Source organism: Zalophus californianus, chromosome 8, assembly GCF_009762305.2.
Source record: "Zalophus californianus isolate mZalCal1 chromosome 8, mZalCal1.pri.v2, whole genome shotgun sequence".
NCBI classification, from domain to species: Eukaryota; Metazoa; Chordata; class Mammalia; order Carnivora; family Otariidae; genus Zalophus; species Zalophus californianus.
The window spans coordinates 32,202,468-32,221,104 of NC_045602.1; the positions used below are offsets into that span (position 1 = coordinate 32,202,468).

General features: G+C 36.6%; 2 protein-coding genes across 11 annotated transcripts in view; one reads left to right on the forward strand and one right to left on the reverse strand.

Annotated features, from left to right (window-relative positions):
- Positions 1-18,504, forward strand: part of ARHGEF33 (Rho guanine nucleotide exchange factor 33) — a 115,446-nt gene extending 96,942 nt beyond the window's left edge. The window contains exon 19 of the mRNA XM_027620869.1: positions 18,073-18,504. The gene's annotated coding sequence lies outside the window, so the exon portion shown is untranslated. The remainder of the gene's footprint in view (positions 1-18,072) is intronic.
- Positions 1-18,637, reverse strand: part of SOS1 (SOS Ras/Rac guanine nucleotide exchange factor 1) — a 142,487-nt gene that overhangs the window by 13,453 nt on the left and 110,397 nt on the right. For all 10 annotated transcript variants that reach the window (XR_003524509.1, XR_003524508.1, XR_003524507.1 and 7 more), the window contains exons 11-17: positions 16,454-16,535; positions 15,556-15,678; positions 15,162-15,265; positions 13,776-13,998; positions 12,511-12,630; positions 7,032-7,194; positions 6,385-6,502 (exon numbers count right to left, since the gene is read on the reverse strand). Coding sequence is in view for 6 of the 10 variants with exons in the window: in XM_027620861.2 (XP_027476662.1) it covers positions 6,385-6,502; positions 7,032-7,194; positions 12,511-12,630; positions 13,776-13,998; positions 15,162-15,265; positions 15,556-15,678; positions 16,454-16,535 (933 nt within the window). In the remaining 4 variants the exon portion in view is untranslated. The remainder of the gene's footprint in view (positions 1-6,384; positions 6,503-7,031; positions 7,195-12,510; positions 12,631-13,775; positions 13,999-15,161; positions 15,266-15,555; positions 15,679-16,453; positions 16,536-18,637) is intronic.

Below are 18,637 nucleotides of genomic sequence, written 5' to 3' on the forward strand. Positions count from 1 at the left end.
GATTAAATGACTCAAACTCAGCAAACAAGTCAGCAATAATGAAACATGATAGACATCAATGCCTGTTTGCTTCTAAAAAGTATCCAGTTTTTAAGTATATTTGTTGGCTCTTTCTTAGCACCGAGGCTACTCTTGATTAGACACCCATAAGACAAATGTACCATGTATTCTCATATGCACAGGCTTTTCATCTGCCTGCCCCTTGGCTCTTTTACTTGCAGCCAGTTATATTCTCACTACACTCTGTCGCGTGATGCACTGAGCTCAATGTTCAGTCTGACACACATACCCATACAGTACACATATTTCAGGGCAGTGGGACTCAACTTTCCAGACTGGCCACATACTGATGGCCCAACTGTGAAGGGTTTGTGGATAGCAGCACCTGGATTGGATCATGAAGAGCCCTTTTTCAAAGAGCTTAATTTTTATTCACAGTTAGGAGAGTATTAGCAAATCTGCATTCTAGAAGGATTACTCTGGCTGTACTATGAAGCCAAATGTGTTAGAAGGAGTTCAGATTAGAAGCAGGATGAGCAGTTAGCAGGATGAATGTAGTCCTGGTGAGCTGATGAGGGCTGTCCGAGGGTCTACAGGGAGAGAGTGAAGTGTGCACGTATTTAAGGGATAGACTCCACAACTAGTTAACTGGTCTGGGCAGAGGGCAGGGACGGGGTGGGTGGGAAGGAAGACTCAGCTCTGTGTCTGGCTGACTGACTGGGTGGTGGTGTAATGACTGCCACCGGGAACAAGGAGGATAATCAATTATGTGATGTTGTAGCTGTTGAAAGTATACTTGAACGAAGTTGTAAAAATGCTTTCAAGTAGCATTTTGGGAGAGCTCAGGGTAGAATCTGGAAATTATTTTATGACATATTAATGGCTAGTTAAAAGGAGAATAAATGATCAAAGAGGTGGTATCCAAATTTTGTTGATCACACACAACCATCAGTAAAAAAACGTTTAAAGCATGGATCCTATATATATAGTTTCTGAGTAAAAAAAGTAGTACAGATGTATACACAGACCTGAGTATTATGTACTGTTGAACAGTAGATCATTTTACCTAGCCTGCTCTGGTGGCAGCTGTCTGGGGAAAGGGAGAGCAGAGCAGCACGGCACAAATAATGAAGTGGGGCAAGGTTTCACGTTGTTGCTGACGCCTTTTCCAGCCTTTCTAGGAAAAAGTGGCTGCTCAGGGTTCTGGGTTCATACTTCAATTGATACATTTCTGGTGATGCAACATTACATTTACTACATGGTAATATAATTTATTTTTCTGCTCCTTCAAGAGAGCTTCTTGAGGGTAAGACTGTGTTTTATTTGTCTCTTGATTCTTGACACCTAGCCCTGGGCTTGGCATATAGAAGCATTCAACAATGTTTCTGAATGACTAAAAAGCAGCACATTATTTCAGAATAGAAGAGAAAGCATTTGAAGAATAGCTCAGGATGCAAGAGACAGTCAATCCTAAAATGGCAGGAAACAAGAGTGGAGAGGAAGCAGACTGACAAGAAACAGAAGGAGGACACAAAACTAGAGCTGTGTGAAAGGAAAGAGCAAAGCCAGCACTCCAGACCTGGATGTTTGTGCAGGGAGGTGAGGCTTGGCTGAGGGAAGGATCCGCAGCCTTTCGCCTTAGAGGAAATGTCAGTACGCCTCTCTCTCTATCCATTCACAATGACCAGAACACTTTGGTAAATGCAGGAAAACTGAGATATAGACTCAGTTTGGGAAAGTGTCAGAAGGAAAAGTTACCTGACTTTTATTCTGTAAATGGTGTAGTGCCAGCAAAAGACCTGAATGAGAATTCTGGCAAGATGACAGAGGAAGTAAAAGTGTCAGATACTATCCCTGACCCTCCCATAGAGGGGGGGTAAAAATCCACAAAAACAGTCCCCAGGATTAAGGATAAGAGTCTGGAAGGAGTTTCTACAAGCTACCATATAGACGAGACAGTCAGGAAGCAGGGCAGCACCATCTGGCTCTCCCCTCTGGCCAGAACCATGAAAGGCCGTTTGGCTAACCTCAGGAACTAGGGAAGAACAAAGATCTTCCCAGAGCAGGAGAACTGACCTTGACACAGAAGAGGCTCAATAACCAGGAAGATAAGCAGAAATGGGCAGGAAGGCGGGCAGGTGAGCTGTCTGTACCTATCAAACTAGCTACATGTTTGTGTTCACTCACCGGATCACATGGCCGACCTTAAACACAATGGAATCATACTCTAAATACAGGTCTGAAACTTTTTTTTCCCCACTTAGCATGTTATGAAGATCAGTTCTGTTAGTTCGTATGTCTGTGAGAGAGTACTTTAGGGAGTTCAGTCTGTGTGAATAAATGCTCACCAATCAGGGTGATGGGGTAGCGGGGCCACACAGGGAGTTGGGTGAACAGGCCCTCAAGTTTCTTTTCACCTCTCACAAGTGGTGACCTATCACAAGTAGTGTGACCACAAGCTCGGTGAGCACTGGGAGGGACTATGTATTTTTCACTTTTTCTAAGCACCTGACATAGTCCCTGATATTTCATAGGTACTCAAGAAATATTTGACAGATTGAATGAAATGAGTATCAGGCCTACCCAGGTCCTTTCAAGGCTCCATTGTATGAACTCGCACCATAGTCACCACACTTCAAATACATCGACTTTAATGCATCTGCTTCTTGATCCTCTTTTTGTAAACTATTTTTAAATTGTTCGTTAACTCCTTATCAAAATTATCTTTACACTCTTTCCTCTATGAACTGTGAAAGGTCTGTGCATCTTCTGTAGTGCCCAGACAGGTGTAACATTTCTAACTTACAAGATATTATGTAAGATACATTCCATTTTAAAAATTAAATCTGACTGAATCTGTACTTTTTTTTTTAAAGATTTTATTGATTTATTTGAGAGAGAGAGAGAGGGAGAGAGCGAGCATGCACTGGGCGGGGGGCAGGGCAGAGGGAGAAGCAGGTTCCCCACTGAGCAGGGAGCCCAACACGGGGCTTGATCCCAGGACCCTGGGATCATGACCTGAGCCCAAGGCAGATGCTTAACCGACCGAGCCACCCAGGTGCCTCTGAATCTGTAATTTTATAACTAAAAAAAAAAAAAAGTTTTACCAGAAAGAGAAAATAAATAAACTCAATAATTTTACCAAGAATGTAGGTAGGGGGGGCAAAAAGTTCTCAGGAAAAAAATAATAATGATAAAAAGTAATACATGATATAGAAAACAAAAGAAGAGAGTAATTACATTTAAGATTTTATCTTTTTGAAGTAAAAAGCAAAGTAAAACAAAGTAAAAATAGAAATGGGAAGATATATTGCAAATAGGAACAATTTAAAAAATAATGTTTTTGTAGATATAACTACTAGCATTTTTAAAATAATGAAATGAGACAAGTGTGTAGCAGGAAATGGAAGTAGAAAAAAATTAAGGAAGAAATGAAAATGTTACTAAAAAATTATATCCTACAAAAGATTCCAGGCCCAGATGGTTTTTCTGTTGGCCTACTTCAAAGTTTAAAGGCTAGGGGCGCCTGGGTGGCTCAGTTGTTATACGTCTGCCTTCGGCTCAGGTCATGATCCCAGGGTCCTAGGATCGAGTCCCACATTGGGCTCCCTGCTTGTGGCGGGAAGCCTGCTTCTCCCTCTCCCACTCCCCCTGCCTGTGTTCCCTCTCTTGCTCTCTCTCTGTCAAATAAATAAATAAAATCTTAAAAAAAAAGTTTAAAGGCTAGATCATTTCATGATATTCCAGAATAGAGTAAGATGGAAAGCTACTGAACTCATGTTATGAAGTAAATGTAACTATGATAACAAAAGCTGATAAATATAGCACAAAGAAAAATCACAGACCAATCTCATTTATGTAGATGGATATAAAAATCCTAATAAAAATGATAATGAATAGAATTCATTTGTACACTTAAAAGATCTACTATGAATAAATAAGGTTTAATATTAGTAAATAGGAAAGTTCAGCATTAGTAAACCTATAATTTTTATTTGCTAAGCAAGAAAAATTATTTTTCCCCCACTAAGAGGTGGCCAACTATTATAAAAGTAAATGTATTTGCTAACAAAAACCCAGAAGGTAACTATGAAAAGAAACTTTAACGTAATAAAAAGCATCTAATCAAGCAAATAGAATTATACCTATTCCCACTGAAACTGAAATTAAAACAGAGCTACTTATTTTTATCATTATTGTTTAATCTTTATTTGGGAAGGTATGACCAATGCTATAAAGCCTAACACAGAAATAAGACCAAAGGAAGAGACATGATTAAATATTTAGGAAAGCCAAGGAAATTAAAAATTCTTACAATTAAGGGTAATTGATTATTAAAAAATGAATACCATTCAGAACCAAAAGTACCTAGGAAAAAGTTAAGTATCATAAATGTTCTTTCCAAATTAACTGATAGACTGTTCCAACTATATTTTGGGGAATTATCACCCTCCATTATAAAGTTCAGAGACAAAATTGGCAAAGAAAATACTGAAGTGGCATTGAAGAACCAACTTTGTCATATATGAAAACACTATAAAGCAAGGTTTCTTAGCCTTGGGCATTACTGACCTTTTGGACTGGATAATTCTTTGTTGTCAGGGGCTGTCCTGTGCATTGTAGGATGTTAGCAACATTCCTGCCTTCTACCCACTAGAAGCCTCTAGCACCTCCCAATTAGAACAACAAAAAATGTCTCCAAACATTGCCAAATGTTCCCTGGGGGGCAAAAATTGCTCCTTGTTGAGAATCACAGATTATAAAGTGCCAATCATTAAAAACTGGGGCACTTGTATAAGAAGTTAATGGGAAACAATATTTATTAAAGAAAGAGGTACCATATATAAATGGGATAAGGAAAATTACTCAATAAACCTGGGTCAACAAATGAACAATCTGGTGGAGAAATAAATTTGAAGATTTCATATATCTAAAAGAGACTTTGATTAAAGAGTTAAATATAATTTTAAAGGTCACATCATAAAGCTAGAAGAAAATATGACTGCAATATTAAATTACTAGACTGGAAGAATTTTCTAAGGTTAGAAACAAAAATCATAATGGTAAACATGGACAGATTATAGAATTTTAAAATACTGTATATCAAAGAATAAAAATAAAAAGGCAGATTGGTAAAATATCTAGCTTGAGAAATTCCCAGCTAGATATACAGTATCTAGCTGGATTGGTTATCTAGCTCAAAAAAATATTCTCAAATATAGACAAAAGGCATAAATCTGAAGATATTGATTATAACATTATTTAGGAAAGCAAAAAAGCTGGAAACTATGTATCTAATCGTAGAGCAATAGTTAAATAAACTGCCATACCAACTTTATGGAATATTATGTAGCCATTATAAATGACATTATGAAGACTAATAAAACATGACAATATACTTAAGATATGGTAAGTTAGAGAAATAAATAATAATGTGTACATGTCATATAATTATGACTATATACAATGTGCATAGCAAAACAGACGAGAAGTAAATACAAAAGTGGTTGGTTGTAAAGCCTGAACAAAAACTATGGGGAAGTATGATATGTTAACTGAAAAAATATCAGGAGGTAACAATGTTATGTGCAGTATAACTTAAAGCTTTATGGAAAATATACAGCTGTAGATGAGGAGAAGGCTAGAAGTAAATATACCACATACTAAAAAAACATAAACCATAATATGTGTAAGAGAGATCATAATATTTGTAAGCATTCAAATATTATGAATCATAATAGAATCATCAGAGCATATATACTGATATACATATATACATCTGAAGAATCATCAGAGCATATATACAAACAGAGAAAAGAAACCAGTTGTGAAAGAGATATTGAAGCTATGAAATAGAGGAAATCCGATGATGGAATGAGATAGAGGAACCTACACGAAGGGCGAAGGTTCGGATGGTACATGCTTCAGTCTTAAAAGGAAGGAAAGGGTACTTCCTCTGGTGCAGAAGGACAAGAAAAAAGGGTAAAGTTTTGATGTGCAGAAGATGTGGGCTCAAAGATGACTTTTAGCTCTGAAACTGTTTACAAGTAAGAGGATTATAAATATAAACGAGTATGGCCATACCTCTTCTGTAGAGTGTTTGGTCTATTAAAATTTAACAAAAAAGATTTCTATGAATATAAAAGCACAAATCAGCTTTATATGATATCAAATGGCTGCCCAAGATGGAAATAAAAAAATGGAATGTATATTTTGGGCATGATCTTCAAACGTCCTAATAGAGTAAAATTCTACGGTGATTCAGGTGCTAATTATTTACTAAATAAGTATTTTCTGCTGGTATATCACATATATGTATATTCAGTCATTTAATAAGTGTTTTATTTTATCCAGAAACACAATAAAAATTCAAGAAATGCTCACCAAAGAAAGGCACACATGGTGGATTAATAGACCTGAGTTTTGCCAAATATTTCTTATAGTGATCTTCACTTAATTCATGAGCTTCTTCTAAAATTTTCTTTTGGCGACTTGGTATTTGCTACAATAAAAAAAATAATATTTAGGAAGCATAAGTTTACAAAAGGAATCACAGGTTTTGCTCCAAAATGCCAGGCTTAGAGTAGCCCAAACACAACAGTATCAGTCTGATTCTAAGAAATGATAATAACTGTTTCAAAGACACTGTCTTCATTGATCCTAGAACAAACTTAGGGTGTGTGTGTGTGTGTGTGTGTGTGTGTGAGTGAGAGAGAGAGAGGGGGAGAGAGAGAATCTGTTCTTATCAGTTTAGTATCTTGCAATTCCTTACACAATTATGAGAGCATTTAATTGTATATTACATACAAATAAAGTGCTGAAAGGTTTTTCATCTTCTAACCTAGCCTAGGACCTGTGAATGCATTTTAACGAGAATGCCTAATTTATAAAGTGCAACCAATTCAATACAAAATTTAGACAATTCCATCTTTTAAACTGTTACTGAAAAGACAGATGAGGCACTTAAAAATTAAAGACCACGATTATGAAAATCCTGATTGTTCATTTAAAAAACACCTACACAAACCTACCTCAAATGTGTGGTCTAGTCTGTAAACAGGTGAGGAGTTCATAGCACTGACAACCTCAAGGACACCATTGAAGTTGTTCAGCTCTTGAAAGACTTGTAGAATCTCAATTATTCGACTCACCACAGCTACTCTTTCTTCTAAATTTTCAGTTTCTACAATACATCTGGGAATCAAAGACAAAAAATGAATTAAATTTGTAGTTTTCCCAACAAAGAAATGATTTAAGGAATTTAGTAAACAAAACAATGGAGAGTGGGGGGATGGTTATAGAGGGACTATAGAGAACATATATTCAGATGGAAAGGTATAGCAGGAGACTGGGTAAGGCAGTGCCTTCAGTGCGGCATGCTGCTCTTCACTGTTTTTCACATTGACACAGCGAAACAGTCAATCATTTTCCTACTCTACTAGAATTAACTGATGAGCCTAACACCTTGTTGAATGTATGCTTGGTCTTTGGGATGTGGGTGTGTTCTAGGGGAATTTATTCTGGAACTCAAGAATTCTGGCCTCCTGTTCATCTAATTGCAAGATTTTAGTGATTAATGTTTCTTTCTTTGATATACAGAATTAATTAGTTACATTTCTATGAGCAGCTCTTTAGAAAAGCACTGAAATGCTAAAAAGTCAAAGTATTTTACCATAATTAAGAATAAAATTTTTTAAATTACTAAGGAAGAAAAAAAAGTCAAAAACATTTTACATTTAAATACCAAGAATCCTTGGAAAGTACGTAAATTCCAGTAAATAGCTAAAAGGAAGCATACTGTGCTCAAAAAGAGAAAATTCCTCAGTGAGCATTTACTAATATTTGAGAGAATTTTTAAATTTACTAATCACCAGGAAAGAAAAAAGGCATTTTAAACTTGGTTTTTAATAATGTAATATTAAACAACTTATAATCTAAAAAAAACCCTAGAAATACATAAATGGAAAAATAAATATAAATCAATATTAAACATTTTTTAAAATGTAAAGGTGAAAATTACATTATTCTCCAATGAAGGTAACCTGCCACCAAGAAAAGAACTATTGTAAAACTATCAAAATAAATTTGCCTTGCTATCAAATTAAACATAACATGTTTCCATCTTTAAAGCAGCTGTATCTCTACAAATGTCATACCCTGGCTAACTAGTTAGCTGGACATTTAAAAAGGTACAAGTATAATATATTTACATCTTTTATTTAACTATTTCAGTTGATATTACCTAGGTATACAGACCGAGATCACCTGTGGAGTTTTTGTTAAAACCAGGTAAGTCTGGAGTGATTTATCTATAGGTTACTCCAATTCTACTGTACATCCATGGCTAAGAACCATGGTAGCCAACCAAGAACCTCTCACATTGAAAAGGCCAACATTGGAACCCTTGTACGCTGCTGGTGGGGGGAATGCAAACTAGTGCAGCTACTATGGAAAACAGTATGGAGGTTCCTCGAAAATTAAAAATAGAGCTATCATATAATCAATCCACCAATTCCACTTTTGGTTATTTATTCGGAAGTATTGAAGTCAGGGTCTCAAAGAGATATTAGCACTCCATGTTCGTTGCAGTGTTAGTTCATGATAGGCATGATGTGGAAACAATTCAAACGCCCATCTATGGATGAATGGATAAAGGAAATGTGGTATATACACATGATAGAATATTACTCAGCCTTAGAGAAGAAGAAAATCCTGCAATATGTGACCACATTGATGAACACTGAAGACGTTGTTCTAAGTGAAATAAGCCAGTCACAGAAAGACGAACACTGCATGATTCTACACATATGAGGTATCTAAAATAATCAAAATTATAGAAGCATAGGATGGTGATTGCCAAGAGCTATGGGATGGGGAAAATAGGGAGTTGACAACTAGCATGTATAAAATTTCAGTTATGCAAGATGAATAAATTCTAGAGATCCACTGTACATTATGCCTATAAATTAACAATACTATATTACACATTGAAAAAAATCTGTTAAGAGGGTATCTCTCATGTTAAGTGCTCTTACAACAATTTAAAAAAATAAGAAATGAAAATTGTCTTATCAGTTGTTTCCTCTTTACAGACATAAATTTTAATTATTTATGATGGAAAAGGTCTTTTGCATACTTAAGTATAGTTATTTAATTTGATAATGAAGAAATCAGGAAGCAACATTTAGAGGGCAAATTCTAAAGTTTTACTTTTTACTTCTTTTTAAAAAGATTTATTTTATTTTAGAACAAGAGAGCGGGGGCGGGGGCTGGAGAGGGAGGGAGAATCTCAAGTAGACTCCCTGCTGAGCGTGGAGCCCGCCGTGGGGCTTGGTCTCACAGCCCTGAGATCATGACCTGAGCTGAAATCAAGAATCGGGACACTTAAATGACTGAGCCACCCAGGTGCCCCTAAAGTTTTACTTTTTAGAGGCTAAGAGATAATAACGTAAAACAACATAAGTGACTTGGAACGCTTATTTCTCTTCAGGAATTGCTTTCAAGTCTTTATCCACGTTCTGGCTTAGGTTCTCGTCATTCCCTATGTCACTGGCCTCTTGTTCTGATAATTCTAGTATGATCTGTGGGAACCACATATCACCCTTATAAAATATCAGTCAACTAATCACATTGCATTTACTCAGAAAAAAATATGGTCAATGTATAAAATGCCACTCTGTGGCCCCAACTATAAAATTGCATTGAGATTCTGCATTGGGGATACCACAGTGTAAGCAGCTCTGCTTACCCACTCCTCAGTGAGACTGGTGAAAATTATACATATATAAAAAATATAAACATAATATAAATATACCGCCCCCCCAACACACATTTAAAGTCTCAGAAATGGCCCTAAGAGCAAATGGCAAATGAAGAAACATCTATTTAGGAAAATCTAAAAAATTCAGTAAGAGAGGCAAGAGTTTATGGCATTTGAACCAAGCCTGCTCCCTCCTCCCTCCCAGAGAACCTCTGGCGGTGGAGGGGAAGAGTCTATGCCAGACAGCTGCAGCCAAGAACTTAGGCCTCCCTCTCCACCTAGCTCCCAGCTGGAGGGGTTTCTTCTCTGGAGGAACAGGACATCGGCATTCCTCATCCAGTCCCCAGCTGCCTGGTGGCTGAGGCTAACTCCCTGCGGAGTGCAGCTGAGGAGTGGGGACTCCCTTCTTCGCTCCGACGTGGAGCCCAGGCTCTCACTTGAACGTGGCATACTGAGAATGCTGGGAACATGGTCTTTCCCTGGCTCCTGAGGCAGTGGTCCCATGCCAGGAGAGGTGAGCAAAGAGGACCTCACACCCCACCCCCAACCCTGCATTCGGCTCCTAGAGCAGGAATGTTTCAGAGAAGCTTGCCATCATCCTGAGCTCAAGAGGACAGGCTCAAACAGCTTCTACTCTCTCATCACTTGCTCTCGGGAACAATGAAGGAAAGTTGTGGTGAAGGCGATAGGGAGATTCATGGATCTAACTGCCTAGACTGCCCATGGACTAGTTTGCAGGAGAGAACCAGGGAAAAAGAGCGGGAAGGAGTCTTCCTGGGGTCAGAACAAGTATCAGAGACCTAAAAAACCATTCCTTAAAAAGGAGTCACAATTTGATTGGATTTGTGTGCAGAGCAATTTATACCACTAGGGAAATTGTTGAGAACAGGAGAGCCATCAGCTGGCAGTTAGTGGAGGTGAACAGCTGGGTGTGGTCAGGAAAGGAGGCGAAGAAATCCCTACCTTTACTGCTGCCTTCTTGGGGTGACTGTGGACATACCCAAATCTGTACCTCTCAGAAGAGGAACTTCTCCGCTTAAAGTCTCAGTGGGGAAGGAGTTGGGGGGATAGACCTCATTAAAATAACCCAGCTAGTCACTAAATAAACAAGCAATAACAATAAACTCTGGCGGCGGCGGGGGCGGGGGGGGGGTGGACTACCCACAAGTTGCTACAATGTATTATCTAAAATGTCACGTTTCCAACAAAGAATTAGGAGGCATGCAAAGAAACAAGTACAGTAGTCCCCCCTCATCTGCGGTTTTATTTTCCCCAGTTTCAGTTACCCGCAGGCAACCACATCCCACAGATGATTGTACTTTTGAGGTATGGTAAGAAGGTCATTAGTAGCCTAAGGCTGCATCACTTTGCCTGGGCACTTCATGTCATTGTGTAGGCATTTTATCATCCCCCATCATCACAAGAAGGGTGAGTACAGTTCAGGAAGATATTATGAGAGAGAGACCACATTCACATACTTTTAGTATACTGTTATAACTGTTCTGTGTTATTCGTTATTGTTCTTAATCTCTTACTGTGCCTGATTTGTAAATTAAACTTTATCAGAGGTACGTATGTATAGGCAACAGACATAGTGTATATAGGGTTTGGTACTATTTCCTGGTTTCCAGGCTTCCACTGGGGGCCTTGGGACACATCCTCTGCAGATAAGGGGGAGCTACTGTATGACCCATTCATGGAAAAAAAAAAGGGAACAGTAACTGCCTGTGAGGAGGACACAGATTTAACAGAAGAAGATTTTAAAGTAGCCATTATGAATATGTTCACAGAACTAAAGGAGAGAAAGCGTGATTTAAAAAGTACATGAAGATAGGATGACAATGACATAAGACACAGCAATGATAAAAGGAACCAAATGGAAACTCTGAAATTAAAAAATACAGCAGTTAAAATAAAATATTTACTAAAGGGGCTTAATAGTACATTTGAATTGGCAGAAGAAATAGTTAACTTGAAGATAGAGCTATTGTTCAAAGATGAAGGCAAAATAAAGACTTTCCCAGATAAACAAAAACAGAGAATCTGTTGCTAGCAAACCCACCATACAAGAAATACTGAAGGAGGTTCTTTGGGCTGACGGCGAGGAGCCCCAGATGGCAACACAAATCCACAAAAACAAAGAGCACTGCTAACAGTAAATCTGTGATTATAGAAGACACTGTAAGTGCATATTTTGTTCTCACTGCTTCTCTTAACTGATTTAAAAAGCAACTGTATAAAATAATGTGGATGTGATGTAATGTAATGTTGGACCTATAAGTAATATATGGGACCTATATGTAATATATTGCCAATAACTACACAGAGGAGGTGGGTGAGAGCAAAGCTGTAATGGGCTAAGGAAATAATAACAAATGGTAAAGCAACAACTGTTACAATGTATTATTAGATCTGCATCATTATTATATGTAATACACATTATAATACCACAAAAAAGGGAGACAGGGAATAGAGCTCTATAGGAGGAACATTTATATCTATTTCTTGAATTAAACTAGTATAAATCTGAAGCGGATTCTGATGTAGATGGTAAGCTTTAAAGCTTTCACTAAACAAACCCTCAAATAATCATTAATGAAATAAAAATGTTACATTAGGAAACTATTCACTCAGTGCAAAAGAAAGGAGGAACAGAGGAACAAAAAAGAACATGAGACATAAAAATAGAACTGCATTTAAAATCGTAACAGCTGACTGCTATGAAATCTAAGAATGTCAGTAATACTTACTTCTCAAACCACAGAGTGAGATTAGTGGTATGCCGGATCATTTTTAGAAGATTAGGAGAATTAATTTCTTTGTCTTCTTTTGTCCACACACTTCCAACTAATTCTGATGGCTGTACAGCTCTAAAATCAAGACATAATTCTACATGACACTTTTCCCTCTAGCATGCTGTTTTCTTAAGTAAATGAGGTAAATAAAACTAACCTTAACTAAAGCTAAGCCTTCTTTTTACACCAACAGAAAGGTTTATGAAAACAAGGTATAACAAAATTTTACAATTATGGGTATTTTTCTATAGACCAAAGACATATTTTTATGCATGTACCTATGTACTTATCACTTTATAGTAGCATTGTGCTTTTGGCAACATTGGGATTTTTTCATAATATCTTTCTCAGCACTATAAATAGTATTTAATGAATTAGGGTGGCAATGTAATTCGGGATAGTTCTTTTAAATAATGATATCTGTTATAATGATCAGTTCATCGAGGATATAGTAATCACTGCAATTCATAAATCTTTTTGTTTTTTTTCCCCCTACAGGAGGGGGGAAAACCCTATCACAGAAAGATCTTGGGAAATAAATATATTCTAACATTAGTTTTTGAGAATAGTGAGGATCTTTGGAGTGGATGGAGATCTACAATTTTTTTCATTAGTTATTAAAAAAATAGTTTGCAATTCTAACTTCTAAACAGTCCCCAATTAAAATGAGAAATGGACTTTCTGAGACAGTAGTTATGTCAATGTAGAAAAATTCAAAAAGGCTATGACTGTCCATGACTTAAGTTCACAACTACAGGGGCAACAGCTAACTTACTGAGCCCTGACCTTGTTTTGGGCAATTTGCTAAGCACTGTATATATACTGCCTATTTTCAATCTCACAACAGCCTCAGGAATAGGTACTATTATTAGCCCCATTTTAATCCTGAGGAAGCTAAGGGACAGAGTGGTAAAAGTTAAACAAGAAGGCTAAAGTTGCTCAAGGATACCAAGCCAGCAATTGGTAAAGCCAGGATCTGCACTTAGCTTTACCAGCTAGGAGTGACTGCAGACAGAGAGAAGCTATAAATCCAGGCAGGGCAAGGGGATCAGGGAGTGAAAGAAGGGGAGGCCTTCTATGCATCAAGGCTTTATTACTACACACTTCATGTACTAGCTCATTTAGGTCTTATAACATTCCTATAAGGCAGAAACCAGTATTTCATTTAAAAAATTAACTCCTTTGAAATGATTTTTCAGCTTGAATGTCAAATTACATACCGATATAGATCTGATTCAAGTAAAGTGAGTTGTCGAGCAATTTCTATTGGGTGTAAGGTGAGCAGGTCAAAAGTCTCTATGTGCCCAGGCCTGCTTATATGCCACTCAACTGTGGGAGGTGAACTCTGAAATGTAATATTATGACCTGGTCCATTGTCTCTTGCAATTTTTTTCCTTTGGATTATTTTAGTGATGGATTCAACCCATTTTTTCATTGCTTTACCTGAAATACATTACATTTTAAATAACATTTAAATACTTTTCACTCGACATTTTATCCTTTTAAAATATTTTAAAATCAGACAAGTGATACTTAAATATACTTTGCTATTACAAAGTTCAAATGATAAGAATAAAAAAATGGAAGTTCCCCTTTACCACATCCCTGTTCCCTATCCCAATCTCATTCTTCTTCACATGGGTAACTACTGTTAATAGTCTGGTACATATTCTTCTACATCCTTTCAAAATAAAATTAGAAAGTAATTTATTCATAGATTTTTCACCTCTATTGTTCCTAACAGTTCAAAATATTATTTTATAATCCTCCATAAAAAAGATGTATCTGGCATACATGGGATTTATAAGGATAGACTATACACATTCACTGTTAATCTAATTAACATTGCATCTTACGAACCAAACGGTACCAGAGGATCGATTCCTTCGTGTTAGTGTGCGTTTCTGATGTGGCTCTGTTTTGTACTATGCATGAAAGTACTCTTATTTAACCCTTTATTTTCTGATTCTCATTTAGAGTACACTTTTGGACATTAGAAACAAGTTTGTCTAGGACATTCTTAGACCTATATGATCATAGAAGCTTTAAAACTCAAGGGGAAACTTTGGCATCACTGAGTCTTGCTCCTTATGTTACTTATGAGGAAACTGGAGTCTACAGAATCAAAGTGGTTTTGCCCAGAGTCATGTATCTGGTGAGTGGCAGTGTTCAGAACTGAACTCTTGTTTCTTGGCTTTCAATCCAATCTGCTCTGCGGCCTCTCTGATACATGCTCTATTCCCCTAACTGGGGCCCAGCCCGTCTCCAGAAGTGGTGTTCTGATGGTACACCAGTTCCTAACTGTCCTCTGATACACATACCTTCAGATAAGTGGAAAAACAGCATAAATCAAGACTTTTTCTATCCAATTCCAAAATAATCACTATGCTGATTTACTAAATGAAAATACATTTGGGTCAACAGGGTGATTACTGAGCAATCTGTAGGTCAAAATGTCCTTTGATGAAAATTTTCAGCTTTTTCAAATGGCTGTGCTGCCACTGTCATAAACAACTCAACGACACTGAACAATAATGACATCAGTTGATAGTCACCATATTGGTACTTTTATTACATATAAAACTAAGCACTTAAAAAAACCATACCTCTCACTGTTCCAATAAATTCTTCCATTCGCTGCAAAAGATCTGCATCCCTTTCAAAATCATAGAAGTGGTGCTCTACCCAATGCCGACATACATTTAATACTCTATGGCATTAACACAAAAAAATAACTGAATTACATGGGAACTCACACATAAGCGTTTACCATGATGAAGTGTATAAATTAAAACATACAAAATAATTTTATAAGTGGCTTACCACTTTCAAAATTCTATGTTAATTAAGACTTATACAATAATTTCTGATAATTGCTCTTTATTTCACTCGTTTTACTTGCTACCTCCTGCTTGCTTGGGAAAGATCCTTATTTGCTTCAACTCTGAAACAGAAGTTCAAGGCAGACTTCATCACGTCAGCTATTTCGTTACTGCTTACCGCAGCTGCACAGGCTGTATGTACTCTTTTCTAAACCTTTTTAGTTCTGCACTCAAGGGCTGATCTCCGTTCTCTATAGCTATGCGGTCAGCTTCTGTTGGCTCAGGCTCTGGGATTTCAAACCTAACAGAAAACAGAACAAACTAATGAAAATACTAGTAACATCAAATTATACAAACAGAAAACTACACCCCTTTCGCTAGTCAGCACAGTCCACAGGGCACCATGAAAATTACTACAGACAGACGTATGCATCAGTGACGGCAAGGCTTCTATAATATAGAGGTTAATGATCTTATTTTAATTTTTAAAAAAGAAATTAATACTTGCCAATATAAAAAAACAAGAAACATAATAAAGGATTAAAAATACATGCAAAGTCTAAAAATAAATGTGATTATAAAGTTATGGGACTGCTGTTCATTTTTGGCTTCTGTAATCACTCGGAATCAGCTAACATAACACTTTTTAGGGTAATCCTTAAAGAGTTGACTGTTCCTTGGGTGGCTGAAACACTTCTCTTGATTATGGTATTTGTTCACTGATAAGCTCCATTTTCTTCAACATGTGATATATTTGAAAAGTTCTGTTTAGAACACCTAAATCATCAAAATTTAAAATTTCAGAACTTAAATTATACATTTTTATATAGTTCTTTAACTTGACTAATTCTATAAATTTGAAATTTCAAGTACTGGGTTTCCGTGTAAAAAAGAATGCTTATTTTGTACTTTAATCATCAAAACTAAAAGATTATTATAAAGATGTTATTTCTTTAAAAGGTACTCATGAACTACAATTTAAAGCTCATACAATTTATTTCTGAGAAACATATAGGATCTTGGCTCATTCTCTTTAAAAAAAAAAAAAGAAATTTAAACATTTTACATTAACAGACCTTTCTATTATAAGACTCAGTAGTTCTTGAGGTTTACAAAAGGATCTGTATGTTGTAAGAAATGTCCGAACAAAATTGGGATCTAAGAAGAAAAAGGAAAATTATCTTATTAAAATCTTTGATTCAGCATGATTAAAGCTACTAACATTTTCAAAAGAGATGAAACAGTCAATTTTAAAATTCCCAAAATGTATTGACCACATAGAATGCTTTGGATTTTAAAACAAACTGCTAGCTTGAGTGCTTCCTAAATTAGTGGCAAAACCATTGTTACCAAGATTCTGTATCACTTATTTCTTGACCTCTGTGCACTCTGACTAGCTGAACTTACTAAAGTCCTCATCGGCCACAGGAATGCACAGGGAAGAAAGGCAAAGAGCATGGAAACAAGCTCCCACCTGCTACCTGGATCTCAAAACATCTCCAGTTGGTTTCTATCTCCCTCGTGAAGAAAAAGGCCACAGCAATAACCCCCATTACTTTTTCTAACATCCAGACTAGTTTATCTAGGATGTTACCTAGATTCCTTTAAATCACGTTAAGAGAGCATACAACTAGAAATTGGATCTTATAACTCTGTAGATTAAGCTAAATACAGTTTCTCTATGATTTTATTCGCCAGAAGTCTTAAAACTGCTAAAAGAAGCTTACAAATACCTGTAAGTTATTAAAACTACTAAATGTGTGAGAATGCGGATTTGGTTCTATTCACAACTTAATTCCTTTTATTTCAAGTAGTCACACTAAGAGTTCAGTCTCCGACCCCTTCCATGAGAGGACCTACTTTTCATTCACAGCTCCCTGAAGTAGACCAGGAGGCTGCCCGAATGTGATCACTTCCCCAGGCCTGGCCTACTCCAGTCTCTCCTTGACACTTTTCCCCCAAGTTGTGGAGAAAGGCTGCTGTCATCAGCACAGGAGAGTGGGGCTGTCATCTTCTGCATAAACAGGGGGAAGAGACATCTTCCCACAATGGGGAAAAAAAATCACTCCCTTCTATGACTCCAATTTCACCAAGGTCCACATTTAGTTCTAAGTCATTAAAAAGAAGGAGGGGAGAATTCATTAACTTTTTTATTGGGAGCATCCTTTTCCTATTTTACATTATGGACTGGTAAGCTCTAATTTAATGATGAATTCGTTGAGAGTAGCAAGTACCTTTATTTTTGTTAGGCTTCACACTGGGGATCCTTTGTGAGTACAGTGTCTTTTATTAGCATAGGATTTACCAAGAATCACAGTTAATTTGTTTGGGAAATTTCTACTTAGGCTGATTCTGTCTGATTAAGAACCATGCTAAATTTAGCCTTAACATAAAATGATAATATATTAAACAACCTCCCCCAAAGCAAATGCATGGATTTATCATAAAAATCTATTTCTAATCTATTGGTTTATGTGGTCATCAAGATAATGAATTGACTTAAATATCAGACAACCTTGAATTTATAATGCTTTTTTAAGTTAAAGAAAATTCACAGAATAAAAATATACTGGTTTTAAATGCCCCTCTTCTCCTTTTACTTTCCAAGTCTAGTGGGTTACTGATAAAAGTAATTTAAATATATACAATCCTTTAGTAATTTCCTCTCTGTTGGTATCTTATTGTTTGTCTTCAGTTACAGAGTTCCTCAAACGTTAAAGACTAATGTCTCATCCAGAAGAAAAGATTTTAGAACAGAAGGCTGTACAAGATTTTAAAAACAGAGATTTATATCGATTTCATCACAATCTTCCCTTTCAAGAATCTACTTCCTGTTCTGCAAATCTATTTGTAAGGTGAGGCTACTCAAAATATCATGTCTAGGAAGCAAAAGCAGTGGTCACTGTAGAGATGCTGAGCTGTCACTGAGGGAGAGCGAGCCCAGGCCCTTAGTAGAGAAGGTTCCAAGTATCCCTGAGCTGTATTCTAAATTTAGACTGGCCCCTCCTCTTTTCAAAGGAAAAGTTTATTTCGGTCTAAAAGTCTAAAATCAATATTCAGATCCATTTCTCCTCAGATGCCACCTAAGTTAGGCTAAAAAGTTGTGGGATATCAAAGGTACTTTTAAATTGAAAAACAGAATAAAAGCAAGTTCTTAAGTGAATTTTTTTTTTAAGAAAACGGCCTATTTTTAAAGGCAAACTACTTCAAAATGGTCTTTTCATCTTCAACCAAAACGTCTGGTCACTTCGGCACCTTAG